The 26,033-nt window shown below is 43.4% G+C and overlaps 1 protein-coding gene across 3 annotated transcripts in view; it reads right to left on the minus strand.

Annotated features, from left to right (window-relative positions):
• The window catches only part of SEMA3A (semaphorin 3A), a 461,793-nt gene that overhangs the window by 174,711 nt on the left and 261,049 nt on the right, over nt 1-26,033 (minus strand). For 2 of the 3 annotated variants that reach the window (XM_029615639.1, XM_029615641.1), the window contains 2 exons: nt 13,080-13,176; nt 2,386-2,505 (listed from right to left, as the gene is read on the minus strand). In XM_029615639.1, the coding sequence (XP_029471499.1) occupies nt 2,386-2,505; nt 13,080-13,176 (217 nt within the window). The remainder of the gene's footprint in view (nt 1-2,385; nt 2,506-13,079; nt 13,177-26,033) is intronic. The other variant, XM_029615640.1, reaches the window with a different exon arrangement.

The raw sequence follows: 26,033 nt of genomic DNA on the forward strand, positions 1-26,033 counted from the left end.
TTGTTCATGCTTTGCCCATCCCTGGCTTCTATTCTCCCTTCTCTTTCTGAAAAGCTTGTTTAAATAGCCAGGTTTTCAAACTTTTTCTAAAGGTTTTGCTGTCTCTTTGTAATCTTAACTCCAAGGGCATGGAGTTCCATAGTATGGGTCCTACCAATGTTAGCGCCCTCTCTCTTACTTGTGTTAGTCTTGCCATTTTGACTGATGGAATAGTCAGGAGAGCTTTATTTTCTGACCTTAGGTTCCTGTTAGGGACATATACTCGGAGGGCTGTATTTAACCAGTCTGCGTTTTCATTATGTATTAGCTTATGTATGGTGCACAGTGTTTTGTATTGGATTCTTTGTTCGATGGGAAGCCAGTGTAGTTCAGCCAGTGTTTCCGTGATGTGTTCTCTTTTACTTTTGCCAGTTAAAACTCTTGCAGCTGTGTTTTGCAAAACCTGCAGTGGTCTTAGTGAGGTGTATGGTAGACCTAGTAGAAGTGCATTGCAATAATCAGTGCTTGCAAATATCAATGCTTGTAGTACTGATCGAAATGGATGATAACAATGAGTACGCCAAAAAGAAAAGCATGCATTGCAGTGTGGTGCTATAACCAGTTACACACACAGACCTTAGTCTTCCTGACTCAAAAAGCACTTTTCAATGTTTTTCTTAAATTTGACTTTTGATTGAAGAATAAAGGTGGACTTTGGGATCTCTGATAAAGCATGAGCATTTGTTTGCTGACCTTTACACAGGGTTGGTAAAACATCCATGACATGTGGTTGGTTTGGTGCTTTTGTTAGAAAAAATCATGTGCTTTCTTATGGGCTAATTTAATAACTGCCCGCATGGGAGCAAAATCTGCAGGGCACTTTTTACCAGTGAACTTTGCATGGACAGTGAAAGGGAAAGCGTGCATGTACCCTCCTTCTGGAAATTAGCCGAACATATCTACACCTACTAACTTGTGTGAGGAGATTTTTCAGAGAAAAATTATGCGCATATTTTTGATGATTCTAAAGTGTGTGTGTGTGTACATTCAAACTCCTCAGTAACTCCATCTGTGAGATCGCCACTTCACGCTGTGGGGAAAGTTACGTGTGCCCTGGCACCAGGTGCTACGCTTCCCTGTATACGAGGAGGGCACTGTGTTTTATCAGCAGCCTTGTCTTTGAAAATGAGCTTCTAAGAAGGACTTCTGCGGGAAACGTCATGCTTTACCCACACAAATGCCACATTAGAAACGGTGCTTGCAAAGATACTGTGAGCTCAATATTCAGCACTACCTAGCACGTAGGACTTATCCGGCTAACTGGCAGCGGTTGAATATCAGGCTACATTCAGTGGTAGCCACTTTGCCAGATAAGCCATTTATCTAAGTCGTTATTGGGCTGGCAGTGGGTGGATCAGGGTGGCACTACCTATCCTGCTAATTTACCCAGATAAGTGCTGATATTCATACTTACCTGCTTAAACCACCCACAGAGCATGGCTTATCCGGCTAAGTAACCCCCAAAACGAGGATATTCAGCAGCATAGCCACGCTGCCTAATAGGGATGTGCATTCGTCCTGGGTCAGGGAGCCTGAAACCCAAAGGAATTTTTCCTGAAATTTTTCCTGAAATCTCAGGAAAAATTTGTTTTCAGGTTTAGTGCACACTAACGGGGTTAGTGCGCCTTAACTTCCGTTAGGGCACGCTAACATTTTTTTTTGTTAGCTTGCACTAACCCCGTTAGTGTGCACTAAAACGAAATTCGGGTCTCCCTGAATTTTAAAGGCCTGAACTGCAGGAAATATGAAATTTCCCACGGTGGGCCAAAAACGAATCCCGAACCAATAGGTTCCGGCTTCGCACATCCCTACTGCCTAATATCCTATGTAAGTCTTATCTAAGTAACTTAGAGAGAAGGTTTCTCTAATGGAGAGGCATTCCAGGGCATGGAGTCTGGGCAGGTTTATTTTTAAAGAGTATGCATGTAAATTCTGGGAACACCAAACAGCAGCTGTAAATGTGTGCATGTAATTGTGGTACGTGAGAATTTGAAAAGCAAATTTATACACACAAGTTCACTTAGCGAAATGATGTCCTTGGGCACATAAACAGATAACTGCCCACAAATGTATAACTGGAAAACAAGGGGACATACATATGGATCTATAAAGACGGATAGTGGGATAGAAATGTTTTAAGTTCATATATTGAAGCTGCTTTCAGGAGCTGGTACCATTTTGGCTCCTGCAAATTGAAATTAAACTGCCCACCAATGCAATATTAGAAGTTTTGTCCGCTTTGCTCTGACACTACTAGCAGTCCTGCTTGTTGTGCTATTAATGAAATGAGATCCTTGCTGCAGGAGTGAGCCTTAGCAGAGACGGTAAAATCGAGGAGCTCCATACCGTTTAGCCACCTGGAGTCATGCTGCTCCGTTCTGATTGGATGATGGTGCCCCAAAGTCCGGAAAATGGCAAAGTCTCTGCCCATGAAGTCTGCTGCGGTCCCAGAATACAGTTCCCCATCTATGGGATGGAAAGAGATCACAGCATGAGAGCAGGAAAAAGGACTTCGAGTGCTCCTGTTATAAAATATTTTATTGGGATAAACCTCATGCATGCATGCAGCCGTCAGACTTTTACTGCAGTGTTATCTAGAAATACTCAGTTTTACTGAACATTAACAAGCATTGTTAGCATCTATTTGGATTTATAAAATTGTTGGGGGAATAAGAAACCCACAGAATGCCTGGCACTGAAGAAAGAATTTTACCAACAGACACTGAACAAAAACATTCACATTCGAGTTTCTCTTTGAAAGAACAACTTGCTTTGATTGTCAAACTACAGGTTTCCAGCAGAACATTATTACTTTTAGGGCAATGTAGCAGCAGTTACAGCCACTGAAGATTTTATGGAGGACGTATCGGATCACTGCCTCCAGACCAATCCCATACCTTCCCATCTGGACCCCCACTTCCCAGAACCTTCCATTCCTCCTCCTATCACCTCTACCCCTGGTATTTGCCATCCCTGCACCCTCCTCCCACCTGACCCAATCCAAGCTTTCCCTCCCCATCTGTCTGCCTCTAGCTGCGCTCTTTCCCAGGCCTCCCTCTGGTTCCCTGGGACCCTGCCAACAGCCCCCGTGGCCATGCAGTATTGCAGTGGAGCCTACGCTTCGAGTACCCAGTTCCTGACAGACAGAACACAACTTCTGGGGGCTAAGGGTATTATATATAATATATGTGTAGAAGAAGATTGCTTACCCAAAAAAGTATGTTAAAAACAGCCCGGTGAGGCTCCCCTCAGAGTCATCCTTAATTTACGGCACAGCTCGATCTGCCCACTACCCATGGGCAGGAGCAATTCCCAGAGGTTGATCCTGCCCTGCCGGTGCAGTTTCTTACAATGGTGCCGATTTGTTCTACTGCAAAATCTCAGGTTGGTTGTGCAATTCTGAGAAAGAGCATCGGCAGGACAGAAGAGGCTGGAGATCTGCCCTTCCCCTGGGAGAGGGGGTAACCTTGCAGCTTGGCAAGTTAAGCAGGCAGATGGGTTTTAGTTTTCAACATAAAACACATTGGTGGATATTCAGCAGTAAGGACTTATCTGGCTAAGTAGTGATGACTGAATATTTAGCTGCTGCCAGGTCTCTGGATAAGTACTTATCAACCCAAGTGGTGGGCAGGAAACAGGCATTTCAGGGAAGAGTTACTTATTTGCTTAACTTAATTGGAGTGCCGATATTCTGACATCCAGGTAAGTTAACAGGATAAGTTAAGACTGCCTCAATAACAAGATAACACTTATCCTGTTCACTAGCGATTTTTTCAGGGATATTATTCAGCAGCATAGCCCTCCTTGTATATTAGCTGGGTAAATTTTAACCTTATCTAAACATTGATCTTTCAGTATCTACCTTCCAATGTACACCAAACCACAATGAAACAAAAAGAATAAAATGCAATGAATGGAAACAAACCCTTCCCCTCTACATACACCCCAGTAAGGTGAAATGAAAGAGAAAAAAATACCTGTGCAACTATCTATGCCCTGTCACCTCTCCGGGAGGCTCTTCTATGTATGCACCACTCTTCAGTCTAGCTTCAGATCCTGGCCTCTTGTTCTGAAACTTCTTTTTCTCTGAAAACTACCTGTCTCTTGTGCATTTATCATGTCCCTGTTTTCCCTCTTCTCCAGGTGGTACATGTTAAGTCCTTCTGTTGCAGTTCCTATGGTTTATTGTCTGCTAGAGATGTGAATCGGAACCAGTTCCGATTCACATCGTGTTTTTTTTTCCGTCCGGCCCAATCGCGGTTTTGTTTATCGGCTGCGCCCGAGCTGATAAACAAAAAACCCACTCTGACCCTTTAAAACTAATCCCTTAGCTTCCCCCACCCTCCCGACCCCCCAAAAAACATTTTACAGGTACCTGGTGGTCCAGTGGGGGTCCCGGGAGCGATCTCCCGCTCTCGGGCTGTCAGCTACCACTAATATAAAATGGCACCGATGGCCTTTGCCCTTACCATGTGACAGGGTATCCGTGCCATTGGCCGGCCCCTGTCACATGGTAGGAGCACTAGATGGCCGGCGTCATCTTTCAAAATGGCGTGGGCCATCCAGTGCTCCTACCATGTGACAGGGGCCGGCCAATGGCACGGATACCCTGTCACATGGTAAGAGCAAAGGGCCATCGGCGCCATTTTGATTAGTGGCAGCCAACGGCTGCCACTAATCGGAATTAGATTCAGAGATAACTGACAATCTAATATCTCTCTTCCTATGGATTCCATCTCCTTATCAACATTTTCTATCTTGTATGGGGGGGAGTGGATTTCTCCGTGTTATGTAGGGCAGTTTAGTCTCTGCTAAAGGTTACATTGAGTCTATTAGTAAATAACATTAAGGGGGAGTTCAGGGGAGAGTTCAGGGGAGTTCAGGGGAGTTTTTCAGTGATGGGTTGGTTCTTCCCCTTAAACAGGTGGGACAAAAGAAGGAGCATAAAAATACCTCCCATAAGGCAATGGAAGAGGAGTTATTGAGAGAATCAGTTGAAGTGTAAGGAACTCTAACAACAAGGAGAAGATTTCCTGGTCTGATCCTCCAGTTCTTGGATTCTCTGGTGAGAGGATAGTCCAGAGGTTAGGATCAGGAACGTCTGCCCCCTAGATGCAAATGTCAGCATTTTTGAGAGTCATCTATGGAATATCAGTAAGCCTGGAGAAGAAGGAAGAGTGCTAATAATTGAAGAGATCTATAGCGGCCGATACTCAAAAAAGCTCAACTCCTACAATTAGGGGCAGATTTTTAAAAAATACGCGAGCGCGTACTTTTGTTCGCGCAAAAGGCGCGAACAAAAGTACGCTGGATTTTATAAGATACGCGCGTAGCCGCGCGTATCATAAAATCCGGGGTCGGCGCATGCAAGGGGGTGCACATTTGTGCAACCTGTGCGCGCTGAGCCCAGCGTGAGCTGCATGTTCCCTCCGAGGCCGCTCCGATTTCGGAGCGGCCTCACAGGGAACTTTTCTTCGCCCTCCCCCCACCTTCCCCTCCCTAACCCACCCCCCCGGCCCTATCTAACCCCCCCCTTAACTTTGCACGCGTTGCCGGCAGCCCCGCTCCTTCCTCTGGTCCCGGGGGCTGGTCCGGAGGCCTGGACCATGCCCCCGGGCTGGTGCCACACCCCCGGGCCCGCCCCCGAAATGCCGGGGCACGCCCCCGAAACACTGCATCGTTTCGGGAACGCCCCCGGACACACCCCCTCCCGCCCCTTTTCAAAAGCCCCGAGACTTACACGCGTTCTGGGGCTTTGCGCGCACCGGCGGCCTATGCAAAATAGGCCGCTGGTGCGCAGGGGTTTTAAAATCCGCCCCTTAGGCTCCTAAATTAGGTGTCTATTTTCGGCTGAACTTAGTTTCCCAGGTTTTTAGTTTAAAATTTACATATATTTAGGGTCCTAAACGTAAGGTTCTAAATTTAGGTCTGGTATTCATTTGCATAAAAATAGGCCCCTAAATTCGGTGCCTAGTTCTGAAAATCAGTGCTAAGCTCCTAAGGATTTGCATGTGTAAATGTAAGTACTATTGTAGCAAATTTCAAAAGCCATGTAAAGTTTATTTCCGTAGGTAAATCCTATGGACAACTGAATGGCATATATTGTAGCAATTTTTAAATGCTCATTTACTCGACTAAAGAGTATTTACTTGTGTAAAATCCATTTTTAAGCATGTAAATGCTTTTGAAAATCAGGACCTTTGTTTCTTCACCCTAACTCTGCTCAGAAGTCACTCGTTTTTTTAGGGTCCTAATGAAACTGGGAGCCTAAATTTAGGAGCTCAGCCCTAGTAAGTTAATGAAAGGGACAATTTAGGAGCTTAACTCCAAAAGTTATGAGTCCAAACTCTTTGAAATTTGTCCCCCTAGGGGTAGATTTTTAAAGGTGCAGGCATCCATGTGGGGGCGGTGCACGCAAGGGGGGAGGACTTATGCAATTTTCATGTGGCAACGCATCCAGGCCTTTCACGGTTCCCTTCCAGTCTGCTCAGCAGCAAATGGCCGCTGTACCGGCCCCCTCCAGCCATGCCCCCTTCCCACCCCCCGGACTGCCCCTTTCCTTCTGCCCCTGGTCGGGCCCCTTTGAAAATGCACGCAGTGCGCTCCAGGCCCGGCCATGCGCCTAACTCCCGTTTCTTACGCGCGTGGCCGATTAAAAATGTACCTGTTGGTGTATAAGGACCGAGTTCTGGAGAGCCACTTCTCAGAAGTGTTGAGCATCTCCATTTCGTGTCTGGATTTGCTGCTCTTCTGCTGTGGACCTTTCTGCCCTTGCTGAAACTTGGTTATTTTTCTGAGTAAACCTTCTTCTGTTTTGGAGCACGGACCCCCGCGGAGCGTTTATTTTGGAAGGTAACCTCAGCTGAGTGACTGGTAGGGTTGTCCACATTCCATGGGACTCGGGACCTTTCCCCCTAACCTGGTTGTTTGCTCCAGGGCTGGGAAGGTGACCCCTGTGAAGGAAGGGTCCATGTGTTTTCTGTTTTGTGCAGCTAGATACTACATACATATAGCATTATGGCAGCTGAGTGTGAGTGAAGCTCCAGTGTTGAGTGCTGCCTGCAAGGACATACCAGTCCTGGAACCTGGCCCGGTACAAGCAAGCTGCTTTATTAAACGGAGGTGCTGCTATAAAAATCAAATGGAAGGGATGAGATAATAAATAAACCCAGGGTTTTCTCCACCGGATATACAAGCACATGCTGTAAAAAAAAAGCCCATCAAAGCACTGATAGCTGGGACCACGTCTCTGAAAAATTAGAAAGCATGGGATTGGAGAAAGACTAGAGAGACGCCAAGAGGGTGAAAGGCAAGGCGTGGAGCTGAATGCGAGGGGAATGAACAGGTTTTACCATTCCTGCAGCAGATCATTAACCATTTCTCTTGTAGTTTTCTTGCCATTTTCACCTTGGTTTTGAAGAGGCACTTAATTATAGCACTTGTCATGCAATTAACATTCAGTCCAAACTGTGAAGAACTTTAAATCCCTCTCAAGTGGAAACCACTCCTGCTTTTCTTAACCTTCCTTTAACCTTTTTCTCTGTATTTTTTTGTCATCTAGTCCCAAGAGCGGCAGGATAAATCGATACAAATAAATAAAAAAACAAGGCAGCTGCGTTTTATGTCATCTCAGAGCAAGGAGGAAAAGGTCGCCCAAAAAGACTGCACTACAGTGCATAATCATTAGATTATTGGTAATAAACTTTATAAAAGTAAATAAAATAAAAACGTCTCATTGAGTTACTGTCGAGATAGTAATTGTTCATAAGGAGTGTGCAAGGAAAAAATGTTTAATTTGCTTCAGATTTTTGGTTCAGTTTTGTGTTTTGTTCTGTTCATTCGATTTGGATCAGAAGCTCATTCATTTTATTCTGCTCATTCATTTCATTTGTTTCCGTTAAAGTTAATGGAAGAAGCAATTTTGACTAACTTTGTGGTTTTTCATCCACATTTTAAGAAACTTGCAAACAGGCATCAGTAGTAGAGACAACAGTGCTTTACCCCTAGAAATGGCCGGATCACTGTGCATAAAATTACGTGCATAAACCCTGTCGGCACATCAGGGAGAGACAACCGGAGCACTGGGTGCTAGAGGCGTTTCCATTTAGGAGCATACTTTTTTTATTTTAGAAAATTATGTATGTAAATTTCTCCAACAACTTTTGTTGCACAAAATAGCAGATTTCACTTTGTGCAGGAAGTTTTTGTGCAATAATTTGCATGCACAAGTTTATGCAAAATTATGCACACTAATAAAATTACCCACTTAGACATCAATTTTCCAGGGATTAACATGCACACTTTTCAGCTGGACCCACGGGCATATCAAGGTTAGATTACAAAGGTTCCCATGGAAAAAAACCCAAGTGCAAATCTCTGCAGGTACATTTCCCTGGGACAATTTTCATAGGGAGAGTATGCTTGGACCTTCCCTTTCAGAACTGGTGCACCACCCATTGGCAAAAGTACAAATGAGGGAAAATATGAGAATTGCTCCTTCCAGCATGCTTTTTAGTGAACAACTCAATTTTCAGCTTGGAGAAGATACGGCTGAGAGGGGAGATGATAGAGATCTATGAAATCATGAAAGGTCTAGCATGGGTAAATGTGAATCAGTTATTTACACTTTTGGATAGTAGAAGGACTAGAGGGCATTCCATGAAGTTAGCAAGTAGCACATTTAAGACTAATTGGAAAAAATTATTTCACTCAACGCACAGTTAAGCTCTGGAATTTGTTGCCAGAGGATGTGGTTAGTGCAGTTAGTGTAGCTGGGTTTAAAAAATGTTTGGATAAGTTCCTGGAGGAGAATTCCTTTACCTGCTATTAATCAAACTGACTTAGGGAATGGCCTTTGCTATTAATTGCATCAGTAGCATGGGATCTTCTTAGCGTTTGGGTACTTGCCAGGTTCTTGTGGCCTGGATCGTCCACTGTAGGAAACAGGATGCTGGGCTTGATGGATCCTTGGTCTGACCAGTATGGAAACTTCTTATTTTCTTATGTTATCTTTTCTACACCCTGACTAGGAATATATCACATTCCTGTTTTACAAAACTGGTATATTTTGTTCACAAAAAGTCTCCCATGATGTTAACATTTTGCAAATGTGAAATTGTTGCAGATTATCCTTAAACTGTTCAAAATGAAAACTTTACTCTTTCCATATTCTTACTTAAGAAAGTTTGATACCTTGCACAAAAACCGTGCTGATAATGTGTCCTGTCCCTGCAGAAATCCCGGAGAACAATGCATAGTGCAACGACATGAACCTACGAGCTCCATTAGCTACGCTACTTCCCTTCTGTAAACATGGGGCTTGCTGGTGATGCCATCATTAAAATGTTCAGGTTCACCATGCTCGGGCCGATTCTAACTTCTGTCCCCGGGAAAAGTGCCAGGTTTCATTAACTCAAGTGTTGCAGGCGCCAAGATGCCATGATTCCCCCATTCCAAGCCCCAAGGTCAGCATGGCAGCTGTATAAAGAGAGTCCAGCCTGGGTGTTAGACAAACAAACAGAATGGCAAAACAGAAAGAGGTCGACATACGCACATGGGCAGAAATATTGTACATTAGCTTGAAAAATAAATAATTCCTCGTTTAAGGAAATAAGCACTAGCTTTGTGTGTGTCGTCGTGATGTTATGGAGGACACCTTTACCCCTTTACCAGGACCATGGACGGCAGCAGCATTTTCACTGGTTTTCGGATACCAACAATGGTGAAGTTGTAAGAAAGGCCACACATCTGCCAGGTTTCAGATTCGTTATTTTTAAGGATCGGGGAGGGATTTTAGGAAAAAGGAATCTGTCTGGGTCACGGCGCTGCTTCAATAAACGTGAAAGGATTGAAGCAAAAAAAGGTGTCCCTGCAAATAAGCAGTGGGTAAATCGCTTATAAATAATGTCCGGTCAATATAGTCGCCTCTTCTGGATTATAATATTGCCTGTATTCTCCTTTAATTTGCATGTTCTTCCCCCCCCCCCCCCCCCCCCAGATAATAGGGGTCTAACGGGTTTATAACAAATGATGTCGTATTTCTGTTATGAGATATGATAATTGGGTAAAATGGATTTCTTCAATTGTTACTGAACCATATTGCACGACAAAGTGGATACTTTGTAAGTTGTTAAAATTTAATAAAGATAAAATAAAATAAAAATGTGAAAGGAGAAAAGCAAAAAAGCTGCCATCCCAACACACAACTGCAGCTTGCATTTCCTTTTATCGTTCTTTCTTTTTCTGACTCAGGAGTTTCCTCCAGTCCCTCTGTGCCTCAAGTGCAATCAGAGCTAGGACTGGGATCTGCTGCCAGCAGCCTTCATTCAAAGGTACCAGGGGACGGTTTCCATTTTTTGTTTATTCCTCCCGACATCTGTGCCCTGAAAGAATCAGGGGCCTGATTGGCTGCATTTTATTTCCCCCCCCCACCCCCCCTGATGCAGAGCAGGAGGAAAGGGTTAGTATAGGGGTGGCCAACTCCGGTCCTCGAGCGCCACCACCAGGCCAGGTTTTCAGGATATCCAGTATGAATATACATGAGAGAGAGAGAGAGTTGCATTCAGTGAGGCAGTGCATGCAAATCTCTCTCATGCATATTCATGGTGAATATCCTGAAAACCAGGCCTGGTGGTGGCTCTTGAGGACCAGAGTTGGCCACCCCTGGGTTAGTCAATTGGGCTGCATATTTTTTGTTGCTTCTTCATATTCCAAAGCAAATTGACTTCCCTTCGAAACTGCAATATTTTATTTATTTATTTAGACATTTTATAAACCTTCGTTCCAAATGAAGATCACAATGGTTTATAAAATTTACATTCTTACTAAAGATCAACACAATAAGGGGCAGATTTTCAAAGGGGTATACGCGTAAAATATGCGCGTATCCCCCAAAAACCTGCCCCAAGCTCCCCTGCCCGCGCAGAGCCTATGTTGCATAGGCTGCCGGTGCGCGAAAAGCCCCGGGACGCGCGTAAGTCCTGGGGCTTTCCTGGGGGGGGGGGGCGTGTCGTGGCCAGCACGTCATCGGGGGCATTCCGGGGGCGGGGCCGCGGCCCCTGGACCGGAACATGGCGCGCCGGCAGCCGGCCCAGCATGCACAAGTTATGCCTGCCTCGGGTAGGGGAAGGTGGGGGGAGGCGGAAGGAAAGTTCCTTCCAAGGCTGCTCTGATTTCGGAGCGGCCTCGGAGGGAACGGAGGCAGGCCGCGCGGCTCGGCGCGCGCAGGCTGCCGATTTTGCACAGCCTTGCGCGCGCCGACCCCTGATTTTAAAAGGTACACGCGGCTAGTACGCGCGTATCTATTAAAATCCGGCGTACTTTTGTTAGCGCCGGTCGCGCGGGCGTACTTTTTTAAAAATCTGCCCCTAAGTATATATCTAAATCTACACTGATGTTCTGGAAGATGCTGGGTAAGGTCTGGAGCTAGGCTGGTAGTACAGAGGTTCTGTTTGAACAACTTTCACATAAGTTGTCTTAAGATACCTGTAATCTCTCGTTACGTATTATTATTACCTCTGTCCCTGTTGTTGCAGTCTCTGCATGCATGCATATGCATTCTTGAATAAACAATATACCCATTATACATTAATGAGGCTGCTTAGGTAGGACTGGTTTTCCCTTTAAAGCAGTTCATACATTGCAAATCTATCTTGCACATATTCATTCTCCCAATCCTGAAAGCCCAGCTCGCTGGGCCTCCGTTTTCCTACAGAACCTGAAAAGATGTTATTGTTATTTATGATGCTAAGATACAGTGAAGGTCCAGCAGCGTGGTACGAGAGTGCCATGATGCCAGCAGCAAAGAGGGTTTGAAGGAGGGGGTGAGAGGGGAGGCACTGCCTGCAATGGGCAACATCTGTCTCACTGGGGCTAGAGAAGGGGGCTCAGGACAGCAGGAGTTTTTTTCTTATTATATGAGCTTGGTATGTAAGCTGCTATATTTGGTGAATACAATGTGTTACAAGCGGCCACAATATTTAAAACTCAGCACATATATGATAATTCTAAAGTTATACAGATAAGTAACTTTGATAGTCAACCTCAGTATATCTAAAATATGTAAGAAAATCATACATTCAGATTAACGCAAAACTGGGATTACTGAAATCCATGTTCCTATAGATGTACTGCCACTGTCTTTCTGTTAATAAGTCCTCATCTTTTTCTGAAGTAATTACAGGAATGAGAGAATCTCCCCTGCATCCTTTCAGTGCCAGACCTGCTAATTAAAACAGATGAATTCTAATATATTAAAAGATATAAGTAAGAAGCCTTTGTTAACCTAAGAAGGATTATACTAGTGCCATCTCATGCAGATGTTTTTATAGTTCGTGGGAGCTTAATTAAAGAAAGCTCAGAAATCATTGATACTTTACTCTGTGATGTTAAATAACAGACGTGCCCAAATGGATGATGCTTTCGTCAGAGTCTATAATAAGATGAACATCTTTCATTGGGATATTAAGAGACTTCCGCATACTATAAACAGGGGACTGTGTAAACTTGTCCCACCTTACTTATGTAAATAGGTTTCCTGTCAGTGTGCACTAAGATCTGTTAATGCCTGCTAAATGGACTTAGTGTACACTAACTTGGATTTAGTGCGCATTAACCACAAAATTAGGGAAAAATGAAAAAAAAAACATTTTAAAAATGAAATCAAGCAAAAAACAAACATGAAACAAAAATAACATATAAAAAAAATCCACACTGCATAACCCCTTTCAGAGACTAAAACAGCAAAAATGAATGCTGAGTATTCTCACAGAATATAAAACCAATGATTGGAAAGATAGAAACTGGCTAGTAAGAGTCGTGGGTACCAGTGGATTATTATTGCTTCAAATAAACTCTGTCTGTAAAAGCAGAGCTGCTTTCATATAGCTTTGCCTGTACCGGGCTAGAAGGACTTTCACTCGGACCCCCTGGCAGATCCAGTGTTAACTGACCAATTGCACACAAGATGTCCTGACTCAGAATGAAAGATAAAGTAAGAGAAACACGGTAATGAAGCTTCTTGTCACATCGTCTTTACTTACCAATTAACAGGGAAGCTGTCAGCAGTCTGGGGTCATAGGGGCTCTTCCCTCTGCCATTCTCAAAATGTGCATCCTCTAACTTAAAAAGCTTGTCCTGCTGATGTAAGAAGAGAAGGATGCGTTGGTTTTAGGGAAGCACCAATCTTACAATAGCCCTGACGTAGAACCAGTTATACACAGAGGAGCAAACAGCTTACTCTAGACTGTCATGTTTGATGTTTATGTCCCAAATATTTGATATTTTCATTCTGAACGTAAATAAGACAGTTTTAGCTATGATCTCAGATGGTTGTTATGAAAAAAGAAAACCAAAAAGTGGTAGCTCTTCTGGATCTAAGCACATTACCAGAATATGTGTGATAGGGATTGTTTATGTTTATGTTTATGTTTGCATTTTTTGTTTTTTACTTTTTGTTTTAGTTTTATGTTTTCGTAGGTTTACATTTTTTTCATTTTTTCATCTTGATTTGTATTTGGTAATCAGTGTGAACAATTTGTAAAGAGTGCACAGAGTTTGCAGACTGTGCACACTAAGGGCCGGATTTTAAAAGGGTTACGCGCATAAGGTATGCGCGTAACCCTTTTAAAACCCTCCCTGCGCACGCCAAGCCTATATTGCATAGGTTTCCGGCACACGCAAAGCCCCGGGACACGCGCAAGTCCTGGGGCTTTCTTGGGGTGGGCGTGTCGGGGGCGGTGCCCCGGGCGTGGTTTCGGACCAGGGGCGTTCCGGGGGCGTGGCCACAGCCTCCGGACCAGCAGCCGGCCCGCGAAAAGTTACGCCAGCTTCAAGCAGGTGTAACTTCTGCGACAGAGGTAGGGGGGTTGGTGGAAGGAAAGTTCCCTCCGAGGCCGCTCCGATTTCGGAGCGGCCTCGGAGGGAACGGGTGGCCTGCGCAGGGCTCGGCGGGAGCAAGTTGCACAAATGTGCACCCCCTTGCGCGTGCTGACCCCGGATTATATAAGATACGCGCGACTACGCGCGTATCTTATATAATCCGGGGTCAGCACGCGCAATAGTTGACCCCGTTTTCCATAGTAGTACAGAGACACTAGGAGAGGAGGGAGAGGAGAGTCTAAGAGGGAAGGAGGGGAGATGGGTGGGTGGAGGGGAGGAGGGTAGATGGATGGGTGGAGGGAAGGGGGGTACCTGGGAAGATGTGGCAGAATTGTTGGGATTTGAAAGGGTTTAGTTTAATATATTTTTAGTCAGCTAGCTTTTGGTTTTAATGTATTTTAGTCATGTACCATGTTTTGTTTTTAGTATATATGTGTTTGAAGGTTGCTACTGCAACTTCAATCAATGTAAACCGCCTTGAAATGAACTTGAAAGCCGGTATATAAGATTGAATAAATAAATAAATAAATAAATAAATAAATCCAGCGCAGCAATAGCAATAGGAAGCTGCCACCCCCTTCAAAACTCATTTTCCTCATGCTAGTGATTATAAATTGCATTTAAATTAAAACTACTGCATAAGAAACATTTCTTATATTAGTGGCTGAGAAAGTTTCTTGTGCTCAGTCCTTTTCTAGACTAGGTATGTGGGTCCTGAAAAGAACCTCTGAGCACGTGAATGCTGCAGCTTTCCAGCAGACACCGCAGTTCCCAAGGCAAACTGGACCAGAACAAAAGAGCAAGTCTCAACAATGAAACATTAAACATGCTCGCAGATGCGTTAATTTTAATCTGAATGTCAGCTTAACCTTGGCTGCATACTAAGGACAGTGAGATTGTCAACTAGACCTCAGATATGACTCCGAGGACCCGTTGCACCGTCATGTTTACAATACTGCTTAGACTATTGTTTGGATTAAGACAAAGGTGAGCCTTGGGAAATAAGCCTTCTACAATGATATGCAAGCAATAAGTCTGAAAATCTAAATATACTCATCTTTTAATTACATTTGAAAAGAGAAAAAAATCTGACTGCGGTTAAGTCTGGGAATAAATTCTCAGCTTGCACTTTGCTGAGCTATAGAGGCTGCTTTCAGAGTTTAAGATCCCTGTCTTTCCACGCTAGAGTTCCCTTGCATTATCATTTCTTGGTGATGTCAGGAAAGAAAGAGAGGAGGTACATTACAAATACCCAGAACCAGTTTGTGTATCCGTCACTGATCTCTCAGGCAAACATCTGGCACACGGCATTTCCACACAAAGTCCTACCTTCCGGACACCGGACACAGCAAGATGTAGGACTGGCCTCGCGTTTGTTCAAAATAATTGTACTGAGGGCCTGATATAAAGGGGCGTTTCCCATTTTGAAGGCAATTTTGAATTTCCCACAGCGGTACACCAGCATTTTTAGCATGCACTGCCCAGGCAGTCTCTCTGTGAAAATTGCCTACAAACCACTGGACATGCACCAAGAGCGCTGATGAAGGGAAACGGTGCGCGTTCATTTGAAATGAAAAAAAGTGTATCCCTCACTGCACCCTGAGAGCACCTCTTTGTACTGCAGCTAGAAGTGTGCACAAGGTGAAAGCCTGCGTGTGCTTTCCGCTGGGCGGAGGAGGGGAACATTCAGCCAGGTCTATTTACTCAGGTAAACGCCTCTGAAAATCGCTTCGTTATGTCTGTGGGGAAAATACTGAGTACATGCCCCTCCCCCCAAACCAACACACCAGGAGTTTGAAAGTTTTGTGATTTGGGTACAGTCTGCTGACTCAGCTTTTCTAAGTTCTACAATGGCCGACGCAGTGTTTCTGGGCAATCATGTATGCACACATGGAGCGGTGAAAGCATGCAGAGAGTGAGCTGAAATCTCTTAATGCCAATCCCGAAACTTCCACATACTTTGTTTTAAAAATTAGAAAATAAAAGAAACTTTGTATGGTGTGGCCAACTTACTCAGCTGAAAGTTCATTGGGGCCACTGCACACTGGAAAGCCATTGAATATGAAAAAAAAAGCCTTTTACAAAGTGTTGTTTGCCAATGAGGAAATCCTTTGATTGAGGACAATCTCTTACCTCCAGACCTCTACCCTGTATACCCTAGAACAGGGATAGATATAGGACCCACAGGCCAGGAGTGGCCAATCACCCTGTTTCATGAGGCCTGCTTACCTTGGACCGTGACCCTATTGTCCAGGCTGCAGATGCCAGGAACCGGTGTCATCCTCACAGACCTGCCGGCTTGCATGTCAGCATGATGGCGGCCTCTACTGATGATAGAGGCTTAAGAGAAGAGGAGACCCTGGAGCCACTGGAGCCCAACCTGCCAGCATTCAAAGAGATATGGAAGCCCTGGCGGAGCTTATCCCATCAGCAGCCAAAGAGGAATGGAGGCCCCTGGAGCCATCAGTGGCAGAAGAAGTGAGTGAGAATAATTGAGCATGAAAGAGAGTGGGTATGAGTGAAAGAGATAGGTATGTGAGAGAGAGGGAGAGAATATGTATGCCAGAGTGTTTGAGTGAGAGAGAGAGGAAAGAACGTTTATGTGAGAGAGGATAAAAATATGTGTTAGAGGGACAGAACACGTGAGACAGCATGTTTGAGTGAGAGAGAGAGGAAGAGAATGTGTTTGAGAGAAAGGAGGGGAGCATGTTTGAGAGAGAGAGAGAGGGAGAGAGGTATATGAGACAGAAAAACAGAATGTGTGTTGGAGAGAGATGGGAAGAGTGTATCAGAGAGAAAGGGAGAGAGGTCTGTGTGAGAGAGAGAGAAAGAACATCTGTGAGAAGGTGTTTGAGACAGAGAGAGAGGAAAATAGTTTGTTTCAGTAAAAGAGAGAGAAAGAAAGTGTGAGTGAGAGTGAGAGAGAAAAGAAGACCAGTTTGTAGAAAGAAAAGGAGAGAATAAGTGTGAGAATGTGCTTGTATGAGACAGGGAGAGAATGTGTGTGAGTGAGTGTATTTGAGAGAGAGAGAGAGAGAAAGGAAGAGAGTGTGTTTGAGTGAGAGAGAAAGGGGAGGAATGAGTGTGAGTGTATGAAAGAAGGAGAGAGATTTAAGAGGTTTCTTCTCCCTGTTTGAGGAGTTGTAAAGAGGAATCCCCTAACTCTTGTTACAAATGGAAGCCAATAATCTGACCCTAGTTAAGAAAACATTTGCCTAATCCTGCCCTAGAGGAAAAGAGAGGCAACATGGACGTGATATGAAACATTAATATACCTCAAAGATACAGATAATGCACAAGAAGAAAACCTTTTCCAAAGGAAAGAGTCAGCATGGGATGAGGAGGCTCCCAGGGAAGAGCAATCTTAGAAATGATTTTCTCATGGAAAAGGTGGTAGATTGAGAGAATGCCCTCCCAGGGAAGGCAGCAACAGAATTCAACCTCCTGAGATAAGCACCGATGATTCCTAGCTGTGAAAACAGGAGGGGGAAAGCCAGAGACAGGTGGGGGCCTTATGATCCCTATTGGCCCTCATAGTATGCTTTGGTTCTTTGTTGTACTGCTATATTATACAATACAATGTGCAAAAACAACCCTACCCCATCAAAAAACAAAATAACAAATATTAAATATTAACTATAACACTATTGCTTGTGCACTTCTTCATGCACAGAATGATTACCAACATTAATGTTAAGTATTACATGAATTGTCCAAGCGCTGTTTGACTACATGGATGGTTCAACGTTTGCCAAAACTCACCATCGATGGCCAGGCCCAAGCAATAACCAAGACATCTTTTTTCCATGTACAACAGCTCTGCCACCTCTGCCCTCTTCTCAAAGAGGCCTTTGAAATAGCCACCATAGCTGGTGAACTCTCCCACCTGGACTATTATAACCTTCTCTATGGCAGTCTCTCCTGCACCCTGCAGCTCATTCAGAACATGGCAGCCTGCGGATTATAATTGCAAACTGAAGGTCCTTCCCTGGCTCCCAGCACTCTCCCAGTCTACATTCAAAATTCTGGTTCTAACGTATAAAACCCTCCAAGGCCAGGCTCATCCCCTACATACCATCCCGCTCTCTGGGCTCCTTAACCCTAGAATCCCCAAAGCCGAAATGCCTCACTAGCACTAGAAAGAGGACCGTCCCAGGATCTGCTCAGCAGCCTACCACTGACCGTTAGCATGCACCAGACCTCCCATCCTTCAGAAAACTGACCAAAACCTCACTCTCTGAAGTAGCCAGTAACTGAAGTTAATTCGCCGGTCATTCCCCTGTAGGATATCTGGAATCCTTCCCTCATTGTTTTGAATTCTTTACTGCACATTGTGAGACAGCTGCCTTTTTTACACATTGTGACTGAAATGTTCTGTCATATCCTCATATTTCTTATTTCCTTGCAGCACGCGTCGAACTCTCTGGAACCAGGCCCAAAATTAAGAACCAGGCATCTCATAAATAAACACTTTCTAGAGAAATAGGAGCTTGCTTTACATATTTCTTCACACAGTTCTGTAAAATGAAAAGCAACATTAGGAACGTGCTGGTACTTTTTACGTAGACGTCACTGTTTAAGATGAATCACTGTGATTTCAAGGTGGTTTTTTTTTTAAATTTAGTCCAATAAAAAGATATTTCCTAATTATTTTTGCTTCCATGCATTCAAGTGCACTAACATAGTCACAGAAATACTTTATCCAAGGGTTTTAAAAAAAATAAATGAAATGTAAAGTAAACGCTACTGCTTTCAAAGTCCCATTCAATACTGATACGATGGCTCCTGTGTAAGTGCGGGAGAAGGGGGCAGGGAGGGGTTTGAGTTGCATTCCATTTTCTGGTAGACGCTCTGCACCGCTCTCTCTCACCATGAAACCCTTCGTTGGTGGCCAAAGGCGTGTTACAACTGATCAGCAGGCACCCAGCTTCTTGCGGGCAAACTTGACGGATTTTTCTTCTTTGACAAGAATTTGTCATCACAGAGCCTGCCGCGAGCCTTGGGGGCATTTACTAAAAAAATTAGAGTCCTTTCTTCCGCCTGAGGAAAGAAAGTTCTCCTCACCAGAAGCACAATGGTTCCGGTGCATTCCATTCACTTTCAAATGAAAGTTTTATCTGCCTCACTTTTCGTTTTGCTTAGTCACTGGACTTGAATTCTGAGACTAATAGCTTTGCCTGGAGCTCCTATTGTTACAGGAAAGTAGGATTTACTTAAACAAGTTCACTTCATGTATTGCCTTGGGCGATACTTTCACAAAGATGTTTTCTGATGTGCTTCTGAGACACAGTACAGAGAGATTATGTCTATCCATAAGAGCACTGCACTTTTTATTATTTTTTTATGGTAGCTTACTGTATGGCATTATTGCATCGATCTTGACAATAACTCTAAACATGCTGGGTGGAAATCTTCTGTAGGAGGAACTGAACCCAACTGTCCTGCATGTTAAGGTTATTAGAGATTAATGCGGCTTCTCTCTTTCATCTCTCGTCATCCCATCTTCTCAGTCTCCAACATATTCTTGCAACTTTCTGTTCCACAAGCTTAAATTCTGAGTGCTTGACCTAATAGGTTTAGTACAGGTGCCCAAACACATGATGAGATTTCTGGGCGCCCCTATAAAGAATTTGGCATAAAGAGGTCATCGGAAATAATTTGAGTAAGGCGGCACCATCAGTAATAGAATGAGAGGATGTGCAAGGTCTCCTCACTCCCCAAACCAGTATATTATAGCAAGGACCTCAAGGTTGCGAGCATTTCCTGAGCGGTTTGGCAGTGACAATGTAATCAAGAGTAACAAAAATATTACAAGCTCCACCTGGGTCTCAAATCAGTTCGATATCTTTACTTCCCACATAACTCCAGCAATGCAAACTCTCTAAACGTACTGAAAGGGCATTTCACATCTCTGTCCTGCTCTGAAATACATCACTTGATTCAACTTTCTCTAGGTTTTGCAATACATGTGTTTCTTTTTTAAATTTTAGGTTGATCTGATGTTCTGTCCTTCAATTAGTAGCAAAGTAATACAGAAACATGAACGCAGGCAGGGACGGTGCGAGCAACTACTGTGCTTCCCCTCCCCAATTCATTCAAGTCTCATTGCCTGGCCCAGCTCCCTCCAGCATGCAATAATAATGCTATCACATGGGAAGGGGCAGGATTTATTAAAGTGAGGGGCATGGTTTTAACACTGGAAATAACTACACCTTTTTTCCTGACATTAAGCCATGAAATATGCCTGAAATGGCTGTTATGCAATTCACTTTTAGGAGAGAGAGAGACTCTACAAGGTCTTCATAGTAGCCAAATATTTATCAGTATAGAAGGGGCATCTAATTGCTCGAGGTGAGATGGTGGTTTTGGTTTAGGGGCCGATTTTCCATGCACAGTGAGACGTACAAACAGCACAGTGCACCTTATTTATTTTATTTATTTATTATTTTGTTATACCGGCTTTCATGACAGGAATCACATCAAACCGGTTTACAATTAACAATGTCAGTAAGGAAGAGAGAATTCAAACACAGTAAACAATAGCATGGTTGTGAGAGAGAAAGTTACAATAAAACAGGGAGAATAAAACTGGGATCTGGAAAGGGGGAGATAACTGAACAGCAGAATATTTACAGTGAAGCAAAATTGAATCAATATAATACAGTTGTATAACAAATGACAATAACAATATGGTGATGGAAATGAGTGGGAAGTTAGCGGTTTCTTATTTCAATCCAATTTTGGAAGAAGAGTTTGTGCTGTTAGGTGAAGGTTTTAATCAAGGCCTGGGAAAAGCTTTTTTTGATTTGATGTTCTGTCCTTCAATTCAATCTTCCTTCGTGAAGATTTGGCATCATTTGGAGTGAGGAAAGTCTCACAACGATGACATTTATACTATGTTCTCTCACCCTAGTTTGAAGGACTCTATACCAGGGGACCATCAAGCTAGAGCGAGGTAAAACAGTACAAAATCTCATCTTTGTGAGACTTTCCTCACTCCAAATGATGTCAAATCTTCACCAAAGTTTACTAACACAACATTTTCATGCCAAGACATTTTACTTTTAATAATGTGCTATGGTCTGCTATGACCATCCTATTAGTGCCCTGCACCCTTTAAGCACAGCATGTTTCTTACTGTGTATATATATCCAAATGTTAAAAGGAGCTTCTCATACAACCATTTATACTACAAGAATTTACATTTTATCTTCTTAGAATGATATTTTCTTATAACCGCCTTTGTTCTTGGCAAGGAATTGTACTTTTCTGTAAAACTAAGACTCATTTTCCTGACATAACAGAATTTTGTCTTCCTTTGTCATCCCCCCAAATATTACTAATTGGTATTGCAAACTAGAAAAGCAGAGTGAAAAGATGAGGTCTGTTGTATTCACAGGTAAAGAATTAACAGTAGATTGTAGAATGGGATTAATAATTATAGCTTTTCATCTATCACATTTACATCCTAGCTCGTTTTAGGCTTGAAAGTGTTACATTCCAGCTCAGTGGTGTCTTTAACATTAAAGAAAGGTTGATTTTATTCATTAATGAAATGCACACAGGGGTAGATATTCAAAGCTGGCTGTGTAAGTACTTAACCGATTAGAACTTATCCAGCTAATTTACGATGTATATTCAGCGACACGGCAGAGCCACTCAATAAACACGTATATATACGCACTTAGGGGTTGATTTTAAAAGGAGCGTGCGGCTGTCCATGAGAATGTGATTCCTGTTGCGCGCGCATGTTATAAAATCTGATGGCGCCGCTCATATGTGCTCCAGATTTAAAATTCTGCGGGCGGCGCGCATAGGGGGTGTGAATTTTCGGTAAATACACGCGGCAATGCAATCAGGCCTCCCCCAGTTTCCGCCCAGTCTGCTCCTATTCCCGACCCCCCTGCCTAACCTTATTTCCATTTCCTCTCTCCACCCTGACCCCTAACCCCTACCTGACTACCCTAAATGTTTTTATTTCACTACTTTCTGCTCCTCTGGAGCAGAAGTAGTTTCCGTGCGCTGGGTGACTGCCTGCACACTCTTCCCCAGGACAGCAGCTAATGGCTGCTATTCCCAGCTGGCCTCCGTTCCGTCCCACCCAGCCCAGACCACGCCCCCAGGACTGCCCCTTTTTCAGGGCCTGGCACTTGTGCACATATCTGTGGTTACACGCATGGCCGGGCCCTTTAGAAAGTGCACGTGGCACGCTCTTGGCCTGGCCATGCACTTAACCACCAGCATTTGCACATGTGTGCCTTTGAAATTTGACCTTTAGCTGAATACGTTTCCCGGCCAAGTTTAGACCTGCTCTATAGAGCATACTCTATAGAGATACTTATGCGGCTAACTCCAAATATTGGTAATTAGCAGTTTAAGTTGTACAGCTAACTTGCTCCGCCATCTTCACCCAGTACACGCCTACTTTTTGTGCGTGTAACTTTTAGCCATATCAAGGAGTTATACGATTAAGCGGCAGTTGTTGAACTTAGGAGCATATTCAGTGGCTGCTACTTAGCTGAATAAATCCCGCTTATCCAGCTAAATAGTGCAAAAGTGCTTTGAATATTGGGCCCACAGTTGCTTGAGTAAGAATAGACATTGGAGCAGATTTTCAGATGTGTACGTACGCTTCCGTGTGTGTGTGCTTCCCGGTGCGCAACATGGCTGCGCCAATTTTATAATCTATGTTCATATATGCGGGCGGCGCGCACATGTAGGGGTGACCTTTGCAATTTCTGTGCGGCGATGCATTTGGGCCTTCCCCAGTTCCCTCCTCTTCTACCTAAATTCCCTCCCTCTTCTCCTCTCCTCCCCACCCCAAAAACCATATCTTTTCGGGGGATTTTTTCTTTATTTTACAACTTACTTCGGCTCCTGAGCCAAAGTAAGTTGTGCATGCTGGCCAGCTGCCAGTGCGCGAGTCTTCAGAAAGCAATCAATGGCACTGTCCCGGCCCACCCCCACCCAGAACATCCCCCCCCCCCGGCCCACCCCTTCAGAGAGTCCTGGAACTTATGCGCTTACCGGGATTTAACACGTGGCCAGGCAAGTTATAAAATCAGGGATCGGCGTGAGCAAGGGGGTGCACACTAGTGCACCTTGTGTGCGCCGAGCCGCACTGCCTTCCTCCGTTCCCTACCCCCCCACCTGCCCTTTCCTCCCTACCTTTTCCTTTCTTTTATTTTGAAATTTACTTCAGCCCTGGGACTGAAGTTGCGCTTGCTGGCCAACTGCCAGCACGCGATCCCCGGCACAGCGGCACATGGCCGCTGTGCCGTGAGCCTCTGCCCCGCCTCACCACTGGACTGCCACGCCCACACCCCACCCCCAGACCACCCCTTTAGTAAAGCCCCGACTTAGACGTGTCCCGGGCCTTTAGCAAATCTAGGAATCTTCTTCCTATATGCAGACAACATTCAATTCTACATCCCTTTTGACAAAACATTTGAAAAAACTAAGTCATCCCTATCAACATACGTGGAAGAAATACAACTAAAACTTTCTCAACTGAAACGAACTCTAAACCCCCCAAAAACTGAAATTTTGTGGTTAAGGAGCGATGCAACGATAATCAAACCGCCAACACTAGACCTAGGAATTATTAATAGTACTCCCTCAGATCAAGTACGAGACCTAGGAATACAAATCGATGAGAACTTCACCAAATTAATAAAAACAGGAAATACCAAGCTGAGAATATTACACTGACTGAAACCTCTAACAATACAGGATTTCTGCACTGACTTACAAACACTAATATTTTCTAACTTAGACTACTGCAACTCCCTATTTCTAGGCCATTCTTCAAGCTTATTAAAATTACTACAGTTACTCCAAAATGCCTCTGCTAGACTATTTCTAGGAACAAGGAAATTTGACCACATCACCCCTCGAGGATTCATTATAAAGTATTAACCCTAATTTTCAATATCAGCAATACTCACCCGTGCTTATTAGGCTGTGACACTTCAACACTACGCACCACAGAGAACCCTAAGATCCCAAAACAAAGGACTTCTAATGGTGCCTTCTACTCAGAACACATATACATCGTAAATAAGGAACTAAATGTTCTCCATAGCAGGCCCCAAGTTATGAACTCCCTTCCAGAGTCATTACGCTACATAACAGAAAAAAAGAATTTCAAACATGAACTAAAAACACGGCTCTTTAGAAAAGCTTACAAATTAACATAAAATACCAATATACTGAACATCTCAACATCAATACAAGAGAGCAATAAGTAATGATTGATGTAAAGGGTATAAGTAGTTGAATTAGAATCTACTTTTGCTGTAATTCCGCCTTTGAAAATGTACGAATCTGAAGTCTATAAATCCACTGTCATGTTGACCAAGAATATGTACGAAGATGAATAAGAACAGATATCTGCCGTGGTTCTGACCTAGATTATGAATGCTGGCACAGAATGTGATTGTAAACCAAGAATATGAATGATGATTTTGTAAACTTTTATTATTTAACAGTTTTATATACCGAAGTTCTGGTAACAACTTTTGTGATCTTATTCTGGAATGCCGGTATATAAAATACCTAAATAAATAAATAAATACATACATAAATCTCTGGACGCGAGCTGGCAATGTGCATACATGTACGCCTGCGCGGCTGTTTCAAAGTTACCGTCAGTTTTTTGTAATGTAAATCCCTATTGTGCATTAGGATGCTAACTGCCCAGACTGATCATAATCCAGCAGATCAGAGGCTGACTTTTCTTTTATAGATTTTCCAGTTCTAATTGTCCCAATCCTGGGCAGATCCTATTAGTGCTCGGTTTCACATGATATCGCAATATTTTTTTTTTACGCTGCTTTCAAATTTAAGATGTTAAAGAATAATGTGGAGCACTTTGAAGTGCTGCCTCTCCCAGCAAATCACAGGTTGAGTCTTACTGCTGTTTTCTTAGTTTGCTTTTTTTATTTAAATATCTGCAACATATAAATAGCAATGAACCATCAAAATATACATAGGAAAGAGATGTCAGGAGGCAGCAGGCAGGAAACCTTGCAATAAGAGGTGCAGGGGTATGCATTAGGTTACACTGGAATAACGAGTCCCGTATAGTGGAATGCTTTTCATTTCCTCAATATTTTTCAACTGTGAGCCATTAATTAATCCATTATTAGTAATTTATAGTCTTTCCAATTACTGTTATCTAAGGAGATTTCGGCTGCTTCCTTTAATGACAATGAGGTTAAATGACAATCTTTAACTGCTTCCCATGGCATTTGCATAGCATGGGTTTTAGTGTAATCTTTAAAGTGTTACAATGCTAATGACTATTGGTCCTTAGGCAAGGCTGGGTTATTAGTGATGCAAACCAAAAATAAGTCATTTATCTCTGGGATACTATGAACATGAAAAAAGAAGCATCTCTGTTAGCCAACAGTGGAACTTCACCTTGCAGCTGAAGGAAAGATGAATTATTACAAGAGTTCCTTTTGCTTTCTAAAGCCAAAATCCCCTGCTCTAATACCAAAACAATTTCCATTCATCTTGGCAATGACAATGGCATTATTTCATGACTTCTAAGTCACAGGCAACAAAGACCCCAGCTGAAAATGTGATAAAATATTGTGCACAAAATATTCATAGCTAAACTAAAAAAATGCAAAATATTGATGTTTGACTTCTCTGTCATAAGCTTGCGCCTGATGGAGGCCTCTCTAGACTGCTAAACGTCACCTCCCAACTGCTGCCCACGCTTTCTGGTAATGTAATCTGTGGAACATTTTACATTTTATTCTAATGATACAAGTGAAGAAAGCCCATTAACTGCACATGAGAGCGACATTTGATCCCTTCTTTGCTTTCCTTTGCCGGTGTCAAAATTAGCACTTGAGAACTGACAGTCTAGCTCTCTTCCTGTCTAGGATCCTTTGTAGTTTCTGGGAAATCAACTTGTATGGATTTATATTCTTGCCCAGTACCACAGATGAGTGCTTTGTGGCTTTAATGTCTACACACATATACATTTGCACATATACACACACCCATGCACACGTACACATATACATTTGCACATATACACACACCTATGCACATGTACACACATACATTTGCACATATACACACACCCATGCACACGTACA

The sequence above is a fragment of the Rhinatrema bivittatum genome, chromosome 9 (assembly GCF_901001135.1).
Source record: "Rhinatrema bivittatum chromosome 9, aRhiBiv1.1, whole genome shotgun sequence".
NCBI lineage: Eukaryota > Metazoa > Chordata > Amphibia > Gymnophiona > Rhinatrematidae > Rhinatrema > Rhinatrema bivittatum.